Below are 21,590 nucleotides of genomic sequence, written 5' to 3'. Positions count from 1 at the left end.
ATTCTCAAGCTTGCGGTCATCCTTGTTGCTTGTGCACCTTTTCCTACCCAAATTCTTCCTTCCAGTCAACTTTGCATTTAATATGCTTTGATACAGCACTCCTTGTTCCTACAAAATTCCTACAAAATGGCGCCGCTGATGGCAGCTATTGTGCGTTGCTCCTCCGTGTTTGTATTGTTTTTGTTTGTTTTTCCTGTTTTTTGTTTTTCAAATAAGATCAGCTTTACCAGGGATGATCTGCTGAACATTCGGCAGAACACACCACAAAATCTTCTACCGGTTTTTGATTTTTCGGACGTTTTGCTGGACATTGTAGTTGGCGGAGCCATAGCTCTGGTCAAACGCTACAGGAGGCGCAGACGGGGAAAGCGAGCCGGCGCGCTCGTGAAACTTCGTCAGCGCGGATTTAGAACGGCGTTACCTAGCATCCATCTGGCGAATCTCCGCTCTCTACCCAACAAAACGGACGAACTCCTTCTGCTCTCCCGGACAAACAAGGACTTTTCTAACTCTGCTGCTCTATGTTTCACGGAAACCTGGTTGAATGGCGACATACCGGACAGCGCGATCCATCTGCCTAATTACCAGCTGATAAGAGCAGATCGGGACACAGAATCAACGGGGAAATCGCGCGGCGGCGGGACATGCTTTTACATCAATGAGAGGTGGTGTACAGATGTAACTTTGTTAAAGAAGATGTGCTGTTCAGATCTAGAAACGCTCTTCATTAACTGCAAGCCGTTCTATTCGCCGCGGGAGTTCTGTTCGTTCATTCTCGTGAGTGTCTACATTCCACCGCAAGCGCACGTGAGCACAGCTCTACAGAAACTCACTGATCTGATCACAGAGAGTGAACAACAACACCCGGACTCTGTTTTAATCATTCTCGGGGACTTTAATAAAGCAAATCTCTCCCGTGAACTGCCAAAATACAGACAGCATGTTACATGTCCCACCAGAGACAGTAATATATTGGATCACTGTTACACAACAATAAAGGACGCATATCACTCGGTTCCACGAGCAGCTTTAGGACTCTCTGATCACTGTTTGGTTCATCTTATTCCATCCTACAGGCAGAAACTTAAGTCTGCGAAGCCTGTATTAAGATCTGTTAAAAGATGGACTAACGAAACAGAGCGGGATTTACAAGCCTGTTTCGACCTGACTGATTGGACTGTTTTTGAAGCTGCGGCAAATGATCTGGACGAGCTCACAGAGACTGTAACATCTTATATCAGTTTCTGTGAGGACATGTGCATTCCTACCAGGACTCATCTATTCTACAACAATGACAAACCATGGTTCACTGCCAAACTCAGACAGCTCCGTCAGGCCAAAGAAGATGCTCACAGAAAGGGGGATAAAGTCTTGTACAAACAGGCCAAATACACACTGGAAAAGGAGATCAGAGTGGCAAAGAGGAATTATTCTGACAAGCTCAGGAACAAATTCTCTTCCAGCGATCCGGCTTCAGTGTGGCTAGGATTAAAGGACATCACCAGCTACAAAACACCACCCCCCAGCACTCTGGAGAATCAACACCTGGCAGACGACTTAAACGAGTTCTTTTGTCGTTTTGAACGATCACCCCACACCCGCCCAGAACACCCCTCCACACAACCATTCACACCTCCAGCAACCCCTCTCTCCCCCACACCTACAATTCAAATCAGCGAAGACGATGTGTGCCAGGTCTTCAGGAAAAACAAAAGAAGGAAAGCACCTGGTCCAGATGGTGTGTCACCAGCCTGCCTAAAAATCTGTGCTGAGCAGCTGGCCCCCATCTTCACACAGATCTTCAATAGATCACTGGAGCTGTGTGAAGTCCCCTCATGCTTCAAACGCTCCACCATCATCCCCGTCCCAAAGAAACACAAAATTACTGGACTTAATGACTACAGACCTGTGGCACTAACGCCTGTAGCCATGAAATCATTTGAAAGACTGGTTTTGGCTCATCTGAAGGACATCACTGGACCCTTACTGGACCCCCTGCAGTTTGCCTACAGAGCAAACAGGTCTGTGGATGATGCAGTCAACATGGGACTACACTTCACCCTGCAGCATCTGGACAGACCAGGGACTTATGTGAGGATCCTGTTTGTGGACTTCAGCTCTGCTTTTAACACCATTATCCCGGAAACCCTTCAAAATAAACTAACTCAGCTCTCCATCCCCACCTCCGTCTGCCAGTGGATCAACAGCTTCCTGACAGACAGACAGCAGTTAGTAAAGCTTGGTAAATTCACATCCAGCACTCGAACCATCAGCACTGGAGCTCCTCAGGGCTGCGTACTCTCCCCACTGCTCTTCTCCCTCTACACCAACGACTGCACATCTAAAGACCCCTCTGTCAAGCTCCTGAAGTTCGCAGACGACACCACACTGATCGGCCTCATCCAGGACGGTGACGAGTCTGCTTACAGACAGGAGGTTAAGGAGCTGGTTGTCTGGTGCAGTCTCAACAACCTGGAGCTTAACACACTCAAAACGGTGGAGATGATCGTGGACTTCAGGAGAAACCCCCCTGCTCTCCCCCCTCTCACCATCATGAACAGCACCGTGACTGCAGTGGAGTCATTCAGATTCCTGGGCACCACCATCTCTCAGGACCTGAAGTGGGATATTCACATTGACTCCATTGTCAGGAAGGCCCAGCAGAGGTTGTACTTTCTTCGCCAGCTGAGGAAGTTCAACCTGCCACAGGACTTACTGAAACAGTTCTACTCTGCCATCATTGAATCCATCCTCTGCACCTCAATAACTGTCTGGTTCAGCTCAGCTACCAAATCTGACCTCAGAAGACTACGGAGGGTAGTCCGGACTGCTGAGCGAATCATTGGTACAACCCTCCCCACTCTCCAAGAACTGTACTTATCCAGAGTGAGCAAAAAGGCTGGTAAAATCACTCTGGACCCCTCACATCCAGCACACAACCTCTTTGAACTTTTACCATCTGGTCGACGCTACAGAGCTCTGAGCACCAGAACGACCAGACACAGGAACAGTTTCTTCCCTCAGTCAATACATCTCATGAACACTCAATAAATAAACGTAAAACACACAACTAATACATTATCCATTCACCACACTCACTTATTTTATTTTCTCATTTCTAATTTGCACATACTTGACCTGTACATACATAGTCGCCTATATTATATATTATATATTGTGTATTTCTTTTTTTTTTTTTTTTTTTTGCTGCTTGTACATTGGTCATTGGCTATTTCCTGTTATTTTGTTTCATTACCTGTGTCCTGTCCTGTTACTGTCCTTCTGTTGCACTGTGGAGCTTCTGTCACTACAACAAATTCCTTGTATGTGTAAACATACTTGGCCAATAAAGCTCATTCTGATTCTGATTGAACAGCCACCCCTTTCAGTAATGACCCTCTGTGACTTACCCTCTTTGTGGAGGGCGTCAATGTTTGTCTTCTGGATCATTACCAAGTCAGCAGTCTTCTCCATTATTGTGGTTTCAAAGAACAAGAGATACCCTGAATTTATACTGTAGAGATGGTCATTAATTGAAACTCAAATGTAAATATTCTAATATTTTGAGATACTGATTTTTCACTTTCATGAGCTGTAAGCTCTAATCATCAAAATTAAAACAAAAAAACTTTTGAAATGTTTAACTTTACATGTAATGAATCTAAAATGTATGAAAGTTTCACCTTTTGAAATAAGTTCCAAGAAAAAATGAACTTTTTCACGATATTCAAATTTTTTGAGATGTACCTGTATATATTTTTTATTTTGAGGCAGGAAAAAAGAAATTTTAGAATAAAGCATAATTGTGAGATAAAAAGTTGCAATTACCTTTTTTTGTTATTCTGTGGCAGAAATGGCCTTCCGTACATTATAATAAATCTTGCAATGTAAAAAAAACAGAATTGGTGTTTTTTCGTATTAAGATAATAGGAAGCTTCACAAGATCCAAAAAAAAAGAAAAGAAAAAAAAGTAAAAGATGGTTTCATTTTCATCTAAATGTTATTTTTCATTTTGTTCATTCTGAAATATGACCCGGACATGTTCTTGACAGGTTTTGATAGATTTCTCCAACCATGCTAGCAAAAATCTGTTTAATAACAGCGTCAGTTTGGATCCGTTTCTTTATGTCAGACTGTTTTAGAAATGCTTATATGCAAATAGTGTTTGCGGCACATGCTAATCTGCTTACTGTTGATCAAAGACAGCAGGCCTCTGAAGCAGAATTGAACACAGCCCTTTGCTGAATGGACTCTGGCATGCGGCCCTGCAGACACTGGACTAGCCTTATACTTTGACACATTGTATGGCATTTTAATCCCCTAAATCTGCAACTAATTACCATGAATTAAATGATTAGAGTCCAGCTCCCTTCAGTTCCTCACTGGGTCAATCCATGTTGCAGCTTCCCTTCAACTTCAACAGGATTATCAAGCCTTTAGTTCAGTTGATGAGATGGGAAGCATGCTATTTTAGGAATTTTAATATTCATACAGAATTTTTTTTTTTTTTATAACCATAGTCTTCAGTTTACATCACGACTATGTTTGAAATAGCAGACTATTCTTATTATTGCTACATTATAATTTATAATTCATATCTGAATGTAGCATACTGTGCACAGTTTGCAATTTTTTTGCATGCTTCGAAATACGAGATGGCCTACTAAATTTACCAAAATGTGTATATTGTGTAGAAGAATGTAAATGAGCTAGAAGTAACATCAGCCACAGTAAAATATCTATTTTGATTCATTATTTAATCAGACTGTCAGAAGTCACATGATTTTTACACAAAATGGAATTAAATATGGCTATTTGTATTTATTTATTCAAAGATGGTAACTAGACGCTGTGAGAAACATAAAGTCTTGCAATATCAATGCAGAATACTGTTGTTTGAAACTTTCATCATTGCAAAATGCACAGTTTTTCCTCTTACTATTAAAATATACATTTTATATTGCTCATTATGCTCTAAAAACTAAGTTGGTATTCCATTCGAATTATTATTTGCATTATTTCCTATGCATTTTGCTATAGTGTTTTGCTGATATTAGGGGCATTTTCATTCTTGGTAGCATTGAAACTGATATTAAGATATTAAAAAATAAAACTGAGAAGATGAGTCATTTATATTTTGGTCTTATTGCCTGAAATAAAAAAACTGTAAATATTAAATTTGGAATATCTGCTAAATATCACTTAAATTTGCATTCAATGTAGACATTTTATCTACAAGCATAGCCTCAAAATATAACACACATGGGTTACAAGCCACATAATAAAGTCTTTAAGACATTTGTCGTCACCAAATTTTCATAATTTTACCACTAATGTGTATAAAGCTCTGAAGCCATTGAATGGGAGTAACATCTTAATTATCAATTATTTTGCACTGAACTTTATCAGGAATACTCTTAACAACACTGAGTTGCTCATTACACTTTAGAGTTACACATTTGATTACACCAAAATGTGTAATTCAATTACAAAATTCTCACATGGTGAGAAGAAATATCAAGTTAATCAAAGTGACAAAAAGCTGAGAAGTCAAGAATAGACAAAGGCGTGAGAAAGTGTTGAAGACCGATAGATGAGCCTGGAAACGAGACTTGCGGTGCTGATACTCCTGGGAATGCTGAGGAGTATTGCTCAGGCTTGCGTCTCTGCCATGTGTTATAAAGACTCCTTCTGCTTCACAACAGCTTAAAATTACACCAGTCACCATATAATGGTGATTTGACATGTGACTCATGCTGTCTGAGGTGCATCATTTCCCTTCAAGACATTCATCTTCTGAGAGATTAGACGTATTAAAGCCTTAGTCTTGCTGACCTGCTTGTATTTTTATTAGTTTTGAGTCATAAATGGATGGATATGGTGTCGCATCAAACAAACAGCCAGTTTTAAAGGGGTCATCGGATGCAAAATTGCACTATTTGTCCCTTAAATTAGAGAAAAAATGTCTTTTACTGTAATGTATTTACAATGAAAGTCAATGGGTTAGAGTTTATGAACGGAAATATGGAGCTCATATTGTTAAAGCACTTACATAAATTAGTTTAAAAGTTAATTATCTCTAAAGTGTTCATCTTTGTTTTCATCTTTGTGAGTGGATCTTAATTCCTGTGGATGGAGTTTGCCTCTTTTGCAACTTTGCTTCATTTTCAACTTTGTGAGAAACTCAGTTCACCTATCCAAAATAGAAAAATCCTCAGACAAAGTAGTCTTCTGATCTTTGTATATCTGTGGAGGAAATCCCAGTGGAAAACACTCTTTTGCAGTTTGGAGAAAATTGCTCTATAAAGTCGTCTCAAGCTGGTCTTCCATAAGGGACTGACAGGAAAACAGATCCATTTTTACTACTGTGCAGCATAAACTTCTGTATTCTCTTTGAACTCCCCATGAGAATGATCTGCTTTGTGCTATTGACAAAAATGAACGCTCATTTATTTTTCCCTTTCTGGGAGCTTATATACTGTACCAGCAGGCTCAGGTTGGAGCGCTAATTCAGATTCAGATAGCATTTCAATGGGATTTATAGGCTCCTAAAATCGTAATTGATTGTGTGTGGTAAACAGTACAAACGACTAGGAAGACAAAAGGCTTGATGTTCAAATGAGATGTTCTGCTATAAAAGAAGATAAAATCAGAACAAAGAAAGATACAAATCTGGAGATGAAAGATAAGATCCTGTGTAAAAGAAAAGGTGCTTTTCTCAAGACTGAGCCCTAAATCCAAAAATGGTCACTGCGGATCTTTTCAAGCATCTACTCGACTTCTGTTTCCCATGTACAGCAGCTCTAATGTTACCGCTATTGGAACGGGTTGAGTTTTAACTTGTTGTAGATGGGTAGTTGCCAGCTGTCCCTTGAATACAGTGATAGTACCAGGTGGTAATATACTTTATTATATACTATGAATGGTTTTACTGAAATAATGTGATGTGATTTGAATATCTTGTCATTTACTCCTCTGTGGAGCACAAAAAAAGAGATGAAAAAGTCAATGGGGTCCAAAAGTTTCATTGTATGAACAAAAGCAGAAACAAAGAAAGTCATAAAGGTTTGTAATGACATGATGGTGAGTAAATAATAACAAAATGTATATTTTTCAGTCAACGATCTCTTTTAAGGCTGTATGTTACGTATTGTAAATAAGAAAAAAAAATCCACAGAAAAATGGATCATGCATTTTCTTCAACCCTAAAACACAACAAATTCAAAATACAGGTAAAATATCTGTGAAAAATCAATACAGATTTTTTTTTTTCACATTAACAAAGTGCATTTGTGTCATTTTTTACAGAAGTTTGTTATTCTGTGGCCACATTAACGATCAGTGTTGGGGGTAACGCATTACAAGTAATGCGAGTTACGTAACTAGTAAAGTAACGCATTACTTTTTAATTTACAAGAAAATATCTGAGTTACTTTTTTCCCATTTATTGACTGACGGTTCTCCTGTCCCCATGTTGGGAGAAATCAGAAGTGCAGAGGCGATGTGTGCACCGTGTGAACATGATATTACTTTAGTTCTAGACCAGGGCTGTCCAAACTCGGTCCTGGAGGGCCGGTGTCCTGTAGAGTTTAGCTCCAAATACCTCAACACACCTGCATGGAAGTTTCTAGTATGCCTAGTAAGAGCTTGATTAGCTGCTTCAGGTGTGTTTGATTAGGGTTGGAGCTAAACTCTGCAGGACACCGGCGCTCCAGGAACAAGTTTGGACAGCCCTGTTCTAGACTAAATGTGAATGTGAATTAATGAAATGCAAACTCAGAATATGACGCAAAGCTGCAATAATTAAATATGTTAACACTAATGTATCTAATTCCATTTTATTAACCAATGTCTTTGCTGCTGACCTTTGATGATCCAGTTCAATCATACTAATAAGTAAAATTGACTTAATATAAACTAACAATTGTGCTTCATTTTTTTTTTTTTATTGTTGAAGAGTGTTGAACTTTCTTCTCCTGCGTTCTACCGTACAGATGTGAATTTATTTTTCCTTCAGACTGAGGTTTATTCATTACACTTTTTGGTGTGAAAGGGCTTTTACATTTGCTATAAATAGAACTTCTTGTATTAAAAACAATCAAGCCCTGCTCATATTTAAAAAGCGAAAGTAACGCAAAAGTAACGTGTAACATTACTTTTCATAAAAAGTAACTAAGTAATGTAATTAGTTACTTTTTTAGGGAGTAACGCAATATTGTAATGCATTACTTTTAAAAGTAACTTTCCCCAACACTGTTAACGATATTTAATTGAAATTTAGCCAGCAAACAAAATACATTTTCAATTGTCAATAGTGTAAAGATGTAAAAAAAAAAGTAAAGCTCACACAGATGTCACTTTCAAACAAATCAGCTTTCAGGTTGGTCAGCGCTGCAAATTCATGTGATCAACTTGAACATGAGCAAAATCTGCTTTGGGGCGTTTTCACCGTCACACAAAATTGCCAAATGTGCAGATTCCTATTGAAATGGGTGGATTATGCCTGTGAAGTTTCATCGAGCAACAGTAAATGTGACCATACCAGTGTAGCCTGAATGTTGGAATGAATTATTGGAGTAATGAATTGTCCATCTTTTTGACAGTATACTGTGTGGACAGCGCTGTGGGTGGCCTGGAATGTCTTCATCATCTGCTTCTACCTGGATGTTGGTGGTCTATCAAAGGTAAGAGAGATTCCCAGCTAAAGTTACACATGGGTCAGCTCTCAGTGTTTAAGAGTACGAAGCATTTTAATGACCCTGTTTAACAGCCAAATGGGGCCATTAATGATGTTTTAACAGACTGTCTAAAACCTTATTTATAAGTGCCAGAGCTTTGTACAATTAGGTTTGCATTGAGCACACCAGAAACTGGCACATAAAACAACAGGGCTTCTTTGTAGAGGAAATGAATTCAGATGAAAGACTTTTGGAAAGCAGAAGTTATAGCGGTAGTTGTGTTATCCCCAACCCATTCCATGATACACTTCTGTCTACATGTGCTGACAGGTCATGGACTCAAACACTCGGCCTCTAGTGTGTTAGCACAGTGAGAAACAAGCTCGCTGTATAATTTACACATTCTCCTCTCTCTGTGTGTGCTTGTTTATGACTCCTGCTTGGCCAGTGTCCTGGACTCAGATTTCTTGTTCCCACAATGAAAAGCTCTTATCCGCTTTCAGAAGGTGGAGTGAGATTGCACAGAAACATCTTAAAGTCTGCATGCATATGACTCATTTTTTTTCCCAGGACAAAGGAAATATTTGTTCAAAAAACATCCGAACTCATACAGAAATCATACTTAGGAAATATTGGGTTTGGGTGACCATGATTTTTAATCAAGCAGAACATGTTCCTGGATGAACATACGGTACTCTTTTTTTTTTTTTCTTTTCTGGAAATAATCAATCAGATTTCAGCGGTTAGAGTTAAGTTAGGACTAAGTTTGGGGTCTGAACATAATTTAATTTCCGTCTAATGTTAAGAAATACTAATAGGTTGGGAATAGGGTTAGGATGATGTTTTGTTTGACAGGAAGGTTGTTCCAGGTCCAAAAAAGAGGTTAATTACATCCTCCTCAGTAAAATGACAGTCACTATTGGAGTGTGTAAGAATGTCCTGCATACTTGCTTAGAGGATGTTTCTTTACCGGTTTTGCTTCAAAAGTGGAGAAGCAACGGTATCAAAATTGTTTACAATACAAAATTCTTAATCCTGCAAGGAAGCGTTAAAATGATCAAAAGTGATCATAAAGACATTTGCAATGTTACAGAAGATGTCTGTTTCAAATAAATGCTCTTATTTTAATTTATTTAATCGCGTTTGGTCTCATACTGTATCGCGTATCTTGTCAGTGTCTGCACTTGCTTGGCCATTTTTTGTGATAAAACAGGAAAGTGGGTTTAGCTGAATTCTAATAGTGATTTGTTAGAAGGGTATAAAAAAAAAGGTTATTATACCACGGCAGCCGTCGTGTAAAGCCCTCCTCGTGTGACGACCGAAGAGTGTAAAGAACATCGACTCTACCGTGCGACTCAACCGGGCTGGGACACCGGCAGAGGACATAAGTATCGATTTTTAATTATCCTCATTCCTACTACTTGTTTCACTTCTGTTTTAGTTTATATAACCTATTCTTACTATGTGTTTCCAGATCAATACTATCACTTCCACTCACAAACCACGCATCACACACTGTAGACGGCGCAATCCTATCAACCTGCGCACTTTGCCTATGTCTGCTAATACATTACTTTCTTTTTCTATTGGTCTCTGGAATTGTCAGTCTGCTGTAACAAAGCTGATTTCATTACTTCCATTACTAGTCATTCAAGGTTAAACCTCATGGCCCTGACAGAGACCTGGATCAAACCAGAAGACAATGTTACACCTGCAGCACTCTCCAATAATTTCTCCTTTTCCCACACCCCCCGTTTGACTGGAAGAGGTGGAGGTACTGGTCTGCTCATCTCTAATAATTGGACATTTACTCCTTTACCATCTCTGAGTATCAACAGCTCTTTTGAATCACATTCAGTTACTATTACCTACCCTCTAAAAATCAATTTTGTAGTTGTTTATCGTCCTCCAGGATCACTAGGTAACTTTGTGGAAGAATTAGATTCATTGCTCTCAACCTTTCCCGAGGATGGTACTCCCTTTGTCTTACTTGGAGACTTCAACATCCACCTAGATAAACCTCAGGCTGCAGACTTCCACACTCTGCTTGCCTCTTTTGATCTCAAGAGAGTGCTAACTACGGCTACTCACAAATCAGGCAACCAACTGGACCTTATTTACACACGACACTGCTCCACTGATCATGTGCTGGTTACTCCACTACACACCTCGGATCACTTCCTCCTCACTCTTACCCTCAACATGATTCCTGACACATCACATACCCCTCCACATGTCACTTTTCGACGTAACTTGCGTTCACTCTCACCCTCCCGGCTATCTGCTATGGTTTCATCTTCGCTTCCTCCCCCTAAACAGTTATCCTCTCTTGATGCTAACAGTGCTACTGATACTTTCTGTTCCACTCTGACGTCTTGTTTAGATACTTTCTGCCCCTTATCTTCCAAGCCGGCCTGTACCACCCCTTGGTCATCTGATGTTCTCCAAAAACATTGTTCTAAACTCAGGGCTGCGGAAAGTGTATGGCGCAAATCACAAAATCCTACTGACCTTAATTTATATCGCTCACTCCTCTCTGACTTCTCTGCTAATGTTTCCACTGCTAAAAAGACATACTATCATGACAAAATTAACAACTCACCTAACTCTCGCATGCTTTTTAAAACATTTTCCTCCCTCCTTTGTCCTCCTCTTCCCCCTCCTTCATCATCTCTAACAGCTGATGACTTTGCCACATTCTTCATTCATAAAATTACAAACCTCACTGCACAATTTTCCAAACCACAATCTATCAAACACATCTTACCAGCAAACATACACTCGTTCACATCCTTCTCTCCACTCTCTGAGGCAGAAGTCTCTAAACTCATCCTTTCCAGTCATCCTACTACCTGTCCGCTTGATCCTATTCCATCTCATCTCCTTCAAGCCATTTCTCCTGCAGTTGTACCTGCACTCACTCACATCGTTAACACATTGGAATTAATCACACTGGAATTTTTCCCTCAGCATTTAAACAAGCTCGTATAACTCCACTTCTTAAAAAAATCCACTCTTAACCCAACTCTTTTAGGAAACTATAGACCGGTTTCCCTTCTTCCTTTCATTGCAAAAACACTTGAACGAGTTGTGTTCAACCAAGTCTCTGTCTTTCTCACACAGAACAACCTCCTGGACAGTAACCAATCTGGCTTCAGAAGTGGACATGCAACACATCTCCTTGTTCAGGCTCTTGTTTGGTCCAGACTTGACTATTGAGGTGCTCTCTTGGCAGGTCTTCCAGACAATTCTATTAAACCTCTACAATTAACCCAAAATGCCGCTGCAAGATTAATCTTTAATGAGCCGAAAAGAACGCACGTTGCACCACTGTTCATCAATTTGCACTGGCTACCAATAGCTGCTCGCATTAAATTCAAGGCATTAATGTTTGCCAACAGAACCACCACTGGCTCTGCACCCCTTTACCTAAATTCATTCATTCAGACTTATATGCCCTCTAGAAGCTTGCGTTCTTCAAGTGAACGACGAATTATTGTGCCATCCCAACGACACACAAAAACACTTTCACAGACTTTTTCATTAACTGTTCCCATCTGGTGGAATGACCTGCCCAACTCAATCCGAGTAGCCGAATCCTTACCCATCTTCAAGAAACGGCTAAAAACTCATCTGTTCCATCTTTACTTGACCCTCTAACTCTAGCACTCTCTATTCTAATTTTATTTTATCTGTCTTTTAAAAAAAAAATAAAAAAAAATAATAATAATTATCTGTACTGCGTTAGGCTAACCAAGACTTGTAATAGCACTTGCATGTTGTTGCTCTTTTGTTGGTTTTGATTGCTTCTTATGTCCTCATTTGTAAGTCGCTTTGGATAAAAGTGTCTGCTAAATGACTAAATAAATAAATAAATTTAAAATTTAATTGATTATAAGAAATGTTAAAATGATTTCTGAAGGATCATGCGGCACCATAGACTGGAGTAATGATGTTGAAAATTCAGCTTTGCATCACAGAAATAAATTACATATTAAAATATATTCATATAGAAAAGAGTTGTTTTGAATTTCAGTAAATATTTCACAATATTGCTGTTTTCACTGTGTTTGATCAAATAACTGCAACCTTGATGAGACGAAGAGACTTCTTTCAAAAACATAAAAAATCTTACCATTGAAAAATCTCAACAGGCTTTTTCTTATAGTTTGAGTGCTTGGTTTCTCAGTGTCTCTTGAATTTCAGTGGCTTCAATGGCTTAGCAGCCAATAATTTATCCCACAACACAATGTGTTCAGCACAATCCACGCTTATATTTGTATATAAGCTGTATCAGCTGTATTTAATGTTGTTTGATTCATGTATTTATTTTAATCTTTTTAGTTTTGTTCTTTGCTCATAAGAGAGTTGTGTATTTGGACTCATGGCCTTGGACGTTAAAAACAAAAGATATGGGAAGCATTTTCTGCACTTATTTATTCATTTATTGTATGTGTATGTGCTCAGTCACATTTTATCCCACCTTGATTTTTGTGTCTTTCATCCTCATCCTCTTCTTCCTCTGTCTCACACAGTCACGCTCCGTCACTCCCTCCCTTTTCTTTACTGTGCTGTCACAGGTGGGACACCCTTCCCCCAAACCCCCTCACCTCTATAAAGTCAATGCATGAATATTCATGAGCTCACTCAGACAGATCTGCTGTCCAGAAGCAGCGAGTTTGTGCATTGATCCTTTTTTTTCTGTCTCTGTGTGTTTATATGTGTGTGTGTGTTTTCTCCATTAGCCGCTTGTCCTCCTGCTGTCCATATGTAGCAGTGAGGGAGCGATGTGTGTCCATCTGTTGGGTTAATGCCTGATTCCGACCCTCTGCCACCTGCTCCCCATTATTCAGCCTTTTTCATGCAACCCCTGCATTAACACGGCCCACAACACCCCTCAATGAAACACCTCAAAATATGACTGGCTCACTGCTGTCTCTACTGTCATACAGCAAATGACACACCATATGATAATATCATGCTGCACTGAGGACCCCCTACTGTAAGACTGATTATGATTAGACTGTGATGAGAAGAATGAGTCTGAATGAAACATTAGAGTCTGACATTAGATTCTATGTATCTGTATGTCTGCCTGTCTCTCTGTCTGCCGTCTCACAGTGTTTATCAAATCTGTCTATCTGTTTGTCTTGTAATGTTGATCATATCTGTCTGTCCATCAATGTGTTTTTCATGTCTTGTAATGTGTTTCATATCTATCTATCTGTCCGTCAGTCCGTCAGTGTGTTTATAGTGTCTGTCTGTCTCTCTCTCACACAGTGTTTATCATGTCTATCTGTCTGTCTGTATTGCAGTGTTTATCATGCGGTTCTCATGATGATAGTGATAAATGGTCTCTGTCAGTGTCTCACATTGTTTATTATGTCTGTCTGTCTTACAGTGTTTATCATATCAGTGTTTATCACTTTATTTATTATCTGCAGTGTGCCGGTATCCATGAAATGCAGGCAAAATATGTGAAAGGAGGCAGTGCATGCATGTTGCTGTTTAACTGATCACACTGTCAATATTATAGTGTCCACCTATGATATTCAAACACATTGCGTAAACCAGTATGAGTGAGTCAAACCGGTGCAAATGGACAAATTAAATAAGCAACTCAGCTACTTAGATATCTCTTTTGGAAACATATGAATTAAATAGTTTTTAGCAGATAAATTATAAAATGCACCTCCATTCCTGTCAGCGTAAATACATTGCAGTGTTTACGGATTATAATTCTAATGTTCCAGGGGAAAAAAGTGACTATTTTAATAATTATAATATTAATTTTAGAAGTCTACTGTGCTCATTCTTTGATCTTTAATCTTCTTGTCTTAAAGTATTTTGCTGTCATCAACAACAAAATTGCACATGAATCTGTTGGCTGTGAGCGCTGCCATGGAAACTAATAATTCAGAAGACTCAAACCGCTCAGAGTTGTCATCTCATAATTACAATAATTCTGACACAACATGAACGTGGAATTAATCTCTCACATTCAGATAATGGAGAGCCATATTAACTCTCTGAACATGAGACGTAGTTTCACTGAAGAGGAAAGGCGTATTAAGTGCTTGGAAACACTCTCTCTCTCTCTGTCTTCTTGATTGAGGTGTTTTGGTGGGGTTATCCTTTCATGCATGGCCGCAGGCTGTGGCTGTCAGTCTCACACTGTGGCTGTGATTAAATACGGGACAGGACGGTCTGTATCGACCCCCTCTCCGAACAAGCAAACACACACTGTTCTCAGTGACATATAGTGACACGTATAATGATAATGCCTGCTGATGATGAAGGGGACAAACGCCTCTGTGTCTCCATTAGCCAGAAAGAGGTCAAGGACGAGTTCCTCTCTAATAAGCATAGAAAAGTCCATACGTTTTCATTTTGACAAGTGTCATTCATCTCATACAGCCTGAGAACTGTGTGGATTGACAGAATCCATTACATCTGATGTACACGTATCCATGAGCGTATGAGGAACATTTGCAACACAGACGCATAACTCTGAGGTGACACTTGTATTTCACTGCACATGCAATGTTCAGGTTAAGGACTGTGTGAACAGACGCAAACATAATTATTCCCTTTATTTGCAGTAATATGTGAATTGGGAGTCAGAAATCTTTACTTTAAATGGAAAGAAATATTGTAAGATAGTATTGCTGTGAGCAAGCTGTGGCACAACATGATAATAGGGCTGGCCTATTTAGCTAGAAATATTGTCAACACTTTTATGACGTTGATATATTTTCTATAATATATATAATATATTTCTATTTTGTCCACACATGCATTGTAGCCTATTAGATACTATATACTGTATATATTTATATAGAAAAATATGCGTGTGTGTGCCGAGAACTCTGGGGGTAGCGCCATATCCAGGAGCTCTGAGATGTATGCTGGAGCGAGCTCTGGGGCTGGAGCCGACAATGGAGCGAGCTCTGGGGCTGGAGCCGACAATGGAGCGAGCTCTGGGGCTGGAGCCGACAATGGAGCGAGCTCTGGGGCTGGAGCCGACAATGGAGCGAGCTCTGGGGCTGGAGCCGACAATGGAGCGAGCTCTGGGGCTGGTACGAGGGCTGAGAGCAGTTTCTTTCTCCTCATATTCCTCTTCTGGTTAGACGTGAGGGAGGCAGCTGCTGTCAGCTGAGGGCTTGAGTGAGCAGCAGCCGGCAGACTTGGCTCAGGAAAGGCTGGTGTTTCTGGGCTGAGGACAATGGTGGAGCTTAGAAGGATACGGGGGTAGTTGGGGCAGAGCAGGCGGTTTGAACCGTTGGTTCGGTATGTGGGGGTACCTGGCTAGGAGGGAGCTGGCGAGATGTGGCATGCCTGAAACTTTTTCTTTACTTCAACTTCATAATTGGAACCGTTTAAATAAAGAACAAGATTAATTAGCTCAATCAGGGGATAATCACACACGGAAAGATCGCAGCGGATCGTCTCGTCATCCAGCCCTTGCTGAAAGCACGCACCAAGAGCGGCATCGTGCCAGCTCAGCTGGTTAGCAAGCTTGAGGAAATCCTCCACATACCGTTCCAACCTCCCACTGGCCTGCCGCAAACCCCACAACTTGTCCTCAGCAGTCATCTTTTGGATCCTGTCTTCTGTCACGGGTTGCTGGAGCAAGAAACTCAATGGAGCACGAAGGAGGCAGATAGTCAAACGAACAGTCTTTAATAAATCCACATAGGAAAATAAACAAACACAACCTCTTAAAACTACGTGAGCTAGAAAGGCAGGGCTATAAATACTGAACCAAATGAGGGACTAATGAGTAAATTAACAAGGAACTGGTGATCAGAATGATGATCAAACTAAACAAGGACAGGAAAATGACCAAATAAGGAAAACCAGGAAGAACAACGGGGCAAAACAGGACCAAAAGTCTGACACAAACGGCATTTTAAAATATATTACAATAGAAAACAATAAAATTTTTGAAAAGAAATGGTAAAAAACAAAAAAAAACCTACATTTTAAAAACCAGAATATTGTAAAATACAATATCACTGTTATTTACTACTGTATTTTTACATTAGATAACTGCAGGCTTGATGAGCATAAGAGACTTCTCTCAAAAAACGTAATTATTCCAAACTTATTTTTATTCAATAATATATTGTTTGTTAAATTATTTAGATAATTTATTTTATTTATATAGACCAGTAAAAAAAGCATATAATAATAATAAATGCATATAAATGTGACCTACTTAATGAAATTGAAGTGCTAAATAAATGAAATGAAACTTAAGTGCTAAATAAAAAGGTTTGTGTTTATCGTCATAAAATGTTTAAATCATCACAAAATTCAGAATGTTGGTTTATTTTACATTGCCAAAAATACACTGTCATAAATTGCCTGGCCTTAACTGCAAGTAGACGATATGAGAGATTTAACAACATAATGGAGATAGTACTCTGTGGAATATGTAACCACAGAAAACAATTGCTTGTGTGAATAACTTGCGCATAACACACCACAATTTTACCTAGTTTTATCAGTTTTCATGTGTAAAACCGGTCATAAAATATGACCACAATAAATAAACAATGAGCACATTTTGAAAGCGATAGTGTGCTCTTCTGTATGTGTACGCGTCTTTCCTCCCTCTCTCATGTCTATAGAACAGATTCTTTGTCAGTTCCGTGTTAAATTATGCATGCATGCTTTACAGGGCGCAGTCTCTGTCACTCACTCTCTCATCCTTTATATTGACATGTGGCTGAGGCTGATGACGGCTCCTCCTCTCTGTCGTTTTAGGACAGCGACCTCTTGACCTTTAACATCTCGGCACACCACTCCTGGTGGAGCGAGCACGGGCCGGGCTGTGTCCGAAGAGAGATCCCCGCCAGCGGAAACCGAAGTGCAGATGCACAGTCCTATATATCCATCATGGGCTGCCTGCTGGAGTACCAGTACATTGAAGTCCTGCAAAGTGGCTTCCAAATCCTTATCTCTGTAAGTCACTCCAAACACATACATACATACACACAAACAAATTATATGCCATGTCATACAGAAAAGCTAAAACAGTCAATAAGCGTTCCTTCAATAGTCCAAAAACCCTGTTTTTACTCTAGTTTATGGTCTCCACACACTATATTTAGACTTACTATATGTGCATGTCTGCTACATAGCATAACCAAAAGCGTCCCATAATGCACATTTTTTTCCAGACACTCTTCCATCCTAATGGTGCTTTTTCATTACTGTAGGAAATTATTGGCTGCCTCTCTACACTTAACCAGTCTTTTAAAGCCACAGTGGGCTAAAGTGTAGCCTGCACACACCGTACATGTGCAAAACGCCCCGGCCTGAGTCCTGAAGCCCTACTGTTGTGCTTAAGTGGCCCCTTGATTTGTGGTCTGGCGCTGCTCCAGGGTTAGTTGGGTAAAGTCAGTGGATTATAATCAGCAGGCAGCAAGCAGAAAGACTGTGAGCTCATTTTCTGAAAAGGGATTTGTTTTATTGACTTAAATGCACTGTGGACAATGACCTTCAAAAGTATTCGGACTTAAGCTACACTTTTAATGTCTGAATGTTATCGCATTAAATACAAAAGCCAAAATATTACATCAAGTGGCATCTGCAAACACCAGTGCAATAATATATTATATTATAGTATAGTATAGTATATTAGGGCCAAATAGAATAAGCACGATTAATCGCATCCAAAATAAAAGTTTGTGTTTACGAAATATGTGTGTGTGTACTGTATATATGTATGTATATATAAACACACACACATACATATTTATGAATATATTTAAGAAATATTTTCATATTTATATATAATTTATGTTATATTAATATAAATATATATTACATATATATTTCTTAAATATATACATATGTGTGTATTTATATATACATATTAGTATACACAGTACACACACATTATGTAAACAAACATTTATTTTGGATGCGATTAATCGCATAACATAACATATAACATAACAACATAGCACCATTTAAAAGGTTGGGGGTAAAATGTTTTAAGAAATGAATACTTTTATTCAGCAAGGATGCATTAAATTGATCAAAAGTGACAGTAAAGACTTTTATATTTTTACAAAAGGTTTGTATTTCAAATAAATGTGAGCCAAACTAAAAACTGGTTCAGTGTAGGTTAGGAGTGCTGGAAGCTTATTCAGAGGGATGACTATCTGCTCATGCTCAAACAATGAACTGATAACTTCATGGTGAGAGTTGAACAAAGTGGCCTGCAGGAAGTGAGAACTTAAACACACACTCCAGTCAAGTTCTTACATGCTGCTTCTGTGGGAATGCAGAGATTAGTGAGGGATACAGATCTTTATCTCCAGTGCCCAAAGTACTCGGCTTGTAGTCTTGTCACCACAGTTTGAAAATGAAGAACTATAATGCTCAGACAAATGAGAAGATGGCTAAAGGGCCATGTGAATCTCTCAAAGAGGTTTGAATGAATGAATAAATAAATAGGAGAAATAAAAGTTTTGTTTACGTAATATATGTTTGTGTACACTGTGTATATTTATTATGTGTATATATAAATACACACACATGCATGTATACATTTCAGAAATTTTTTATTTTCATATATTAAATATATTTATATATAATATAAATTATATGAATATAAATATAGACATGTAAATACATGTAAATATTTTCAAAATATATACTGTATGTGTGTGTATTTATATATACATAATAAATATACACAGTGTACACAAACATATATTACGTAAACAAAAACTTTTATTTTGGATGCGATTAGTCACGATTTAATCGTTTGACAGCACTAATATTTACACTAACTAACTAAATAAATATATTTGGGAGAAATATGGCTTGTGTTAGTGGGCAACATTGGGAGAGAGAGGTTTGTCACCTGTGACAAATTGTTTTGTTGCTCGGGATTGAGAGGACGAGTCGGGCCAGATGCTTCATAAACATTTCTGAGACGTGTGTGTGTGTGTGTGTAACTTCAGACTTTAAACTAGGTCGCTATCAAAAAGACTTCTGCTGTAGTGAATAGTCACGTTCTCATTCTTCTGAGAATTTCATCACAGGAGTCACAGGAGGACAGTCAGAGAGTAGAGCAGGACACACACCTGAGATGACAAGTGAACAACTGAAAGAGTCATTAGCAGAGCTTCATGTAAATCCCTTCCTCTATGACAACTGAGAGGTGCGTATGTGAGAGCACCATCTGCTTTCCTCATTAGTGTAACTCATGAGGGAGCTACCTGTGCGACTGGAGAACTCATAAATTTCGCCCTTCAGATGTGAGCCGTTCTGTTTTTCGTACTTCAGCATCCTTCTTTCTGGGATTACACTTTTAGCTCTCAATGACTGATTTGTTTTGTTTTTTGTTTTTTTACCACTTTGGTCTGCCATGATTACATTTCTTTAAACATCTGTGCACAAATGCAGTTATTTATGAGGACTAGTTTGACATGATTATTATATTATATATTTTTTCTATTTAATTTAAATTTAAAAATTAACAAATTAAAGTTCCAAAGTTTAGTAATGGGATTGCAAAGTTAAATAAAAATTAAAATAAATTAATATAATATTTACTTTGACCTCCTGAGGTTGACAGTCAACATATTTTGAAGGTAAGCACCTTCTTTCACTCACCATTTTTCAAAGAAGAAAAACAGTACTGCTGTCATAACTCTGTCTCAGTTTTCACTTTTCTGTACTTTTTTCGTTTATGTTTTATCAGCATAAGTGGGTGGATGAGTTCATTCCTCTTCCATCTTGGTCTCTTGCTGTTTTCCCTCTTTTTTTCCTCATCTGACATCTCTCCCTCTCATATCTCAGTTGCTTCTCTCTTCGGTAAAACACTGAAGTCAAGATAAGGCAGTTGCTTGAGACAAAGAAGAATATCTTGTCCGAATGGTATGGGAATTCATCACCTCCTTTCTCATCATGCTCTCTGCCCCAGGGAGCTACAATAGATTGCTGGAAATTCAAGGAACTTTTCACCCGAAATTCAATCCACACTGAAAATCTACTTGATATCTAAAAACTTTTTTGTTGTTGTTGCAAAGTTTAGTATTGCATTGAGGCCACAAAGCAAAAGAGGTGTGGCATCATTTCAAAAGAAAACTGTCCAAAACTAGGTCCCCCCCAAACTATTTTATAATACCATTGCTAATTACTACTACTACTACTGCTGCTAATAATAATAAATAATAAATTATCCTCTAGGTATCGGCATGAGATTAGCATGAGGCTTCAAAATGCAACATTTTTAAATGTTTTAAATATAAAGAAATAAGCAGTTTAAATATGTATGATTCTTGGGTGAATTCCTGCTCATTTTCCTTCAGCACCCAAACACACTTTTAAAAAACGGTCACGTTCAAACTCTGCAGCGTTATCACAAATTCAGCTTGTTTTCCGCCCCTCCAGACTGTTGCTGAGTTCACGTCTGAGAACATGATTAAGAAAAGTTTCACTTCAAAGTGTCTCCCTTCGCTCCCTGCGGCGGTTTAATCACTTTTTATGTACACACAAATGTAAGTGGATTTTTGATTAGACGTGGCCAGTTGCAAACATCTGAGAGCCGTTTGTTTAGCCGCTCGGCAGCCATGACAGGTGGATAATTTTTGCCTGGTTTTTAATCTCAGATCTGGTGGGTGTGAAGTGCTGTAAGTGTGTCTTGCAGCGAGAGCACTTTTGTGAAGTGTTGTTTAGAGTGCTCTGATTCAGATGTGATACGGCTGTGAATTCTACCTCCAGCAACTGAAGGAGAGAGACATCAGAAGTGCTGTTTACAATGTGTGTGTGTGTTGGACTAATTTCTGTCACAGCAGGGTGACTTTGGGACGTAATTACCCCGTCAGACATCATGTTCATGTGGTGGGTCAAAGCATTAGGTTTTTGTGATGTGTGTCCGTCTTT

At 38.9% G+C, this 21,590-nt stretch overlaps 1 protein-coding gene across 2 annotated transcripts in view; it reads left to right on the top strand.

The window, feature by feature from the left end:
- LOC306860149 (sodium/potassium-transporting ATPase subunit beta-1-interacting protein 3-like) overlaps positions 1–21,590 on the top strand; it is a 65,298-nt gene that overhangs the window by 24,549 nt on the left and 19,159 nt on the right. For both annotated transcript variants that reach the window (XM_079401701.1, XM_079401702.1), the window contains exons 3-4: positions 8,604–8,684; positions 17,451–17,648. In XM_079401701.1, coding sequence (XP_079257827.1) covers positions 8,604–8,684; positions 17,451–17,648 — 279 coding nt within the window. The remainder of the gene's footprint in view (positions 1–8,603; positions 8,685–17,450; positions 17,649–21,590) is intronic.

Source organism: Barbus barbus, assembly GCF_936440315.1.
Source record: "Barbus barbus genome assembly, chromosome: 41".
NCBI lineage: Eukaryota > Metazoa > Chordata > Actinopteri > Cypriniformes > Cyprinidae > Barbus > Barbus barbus.
This window is presented reverse-complemented; position numbering and strand designations above follow the sequence as displayed.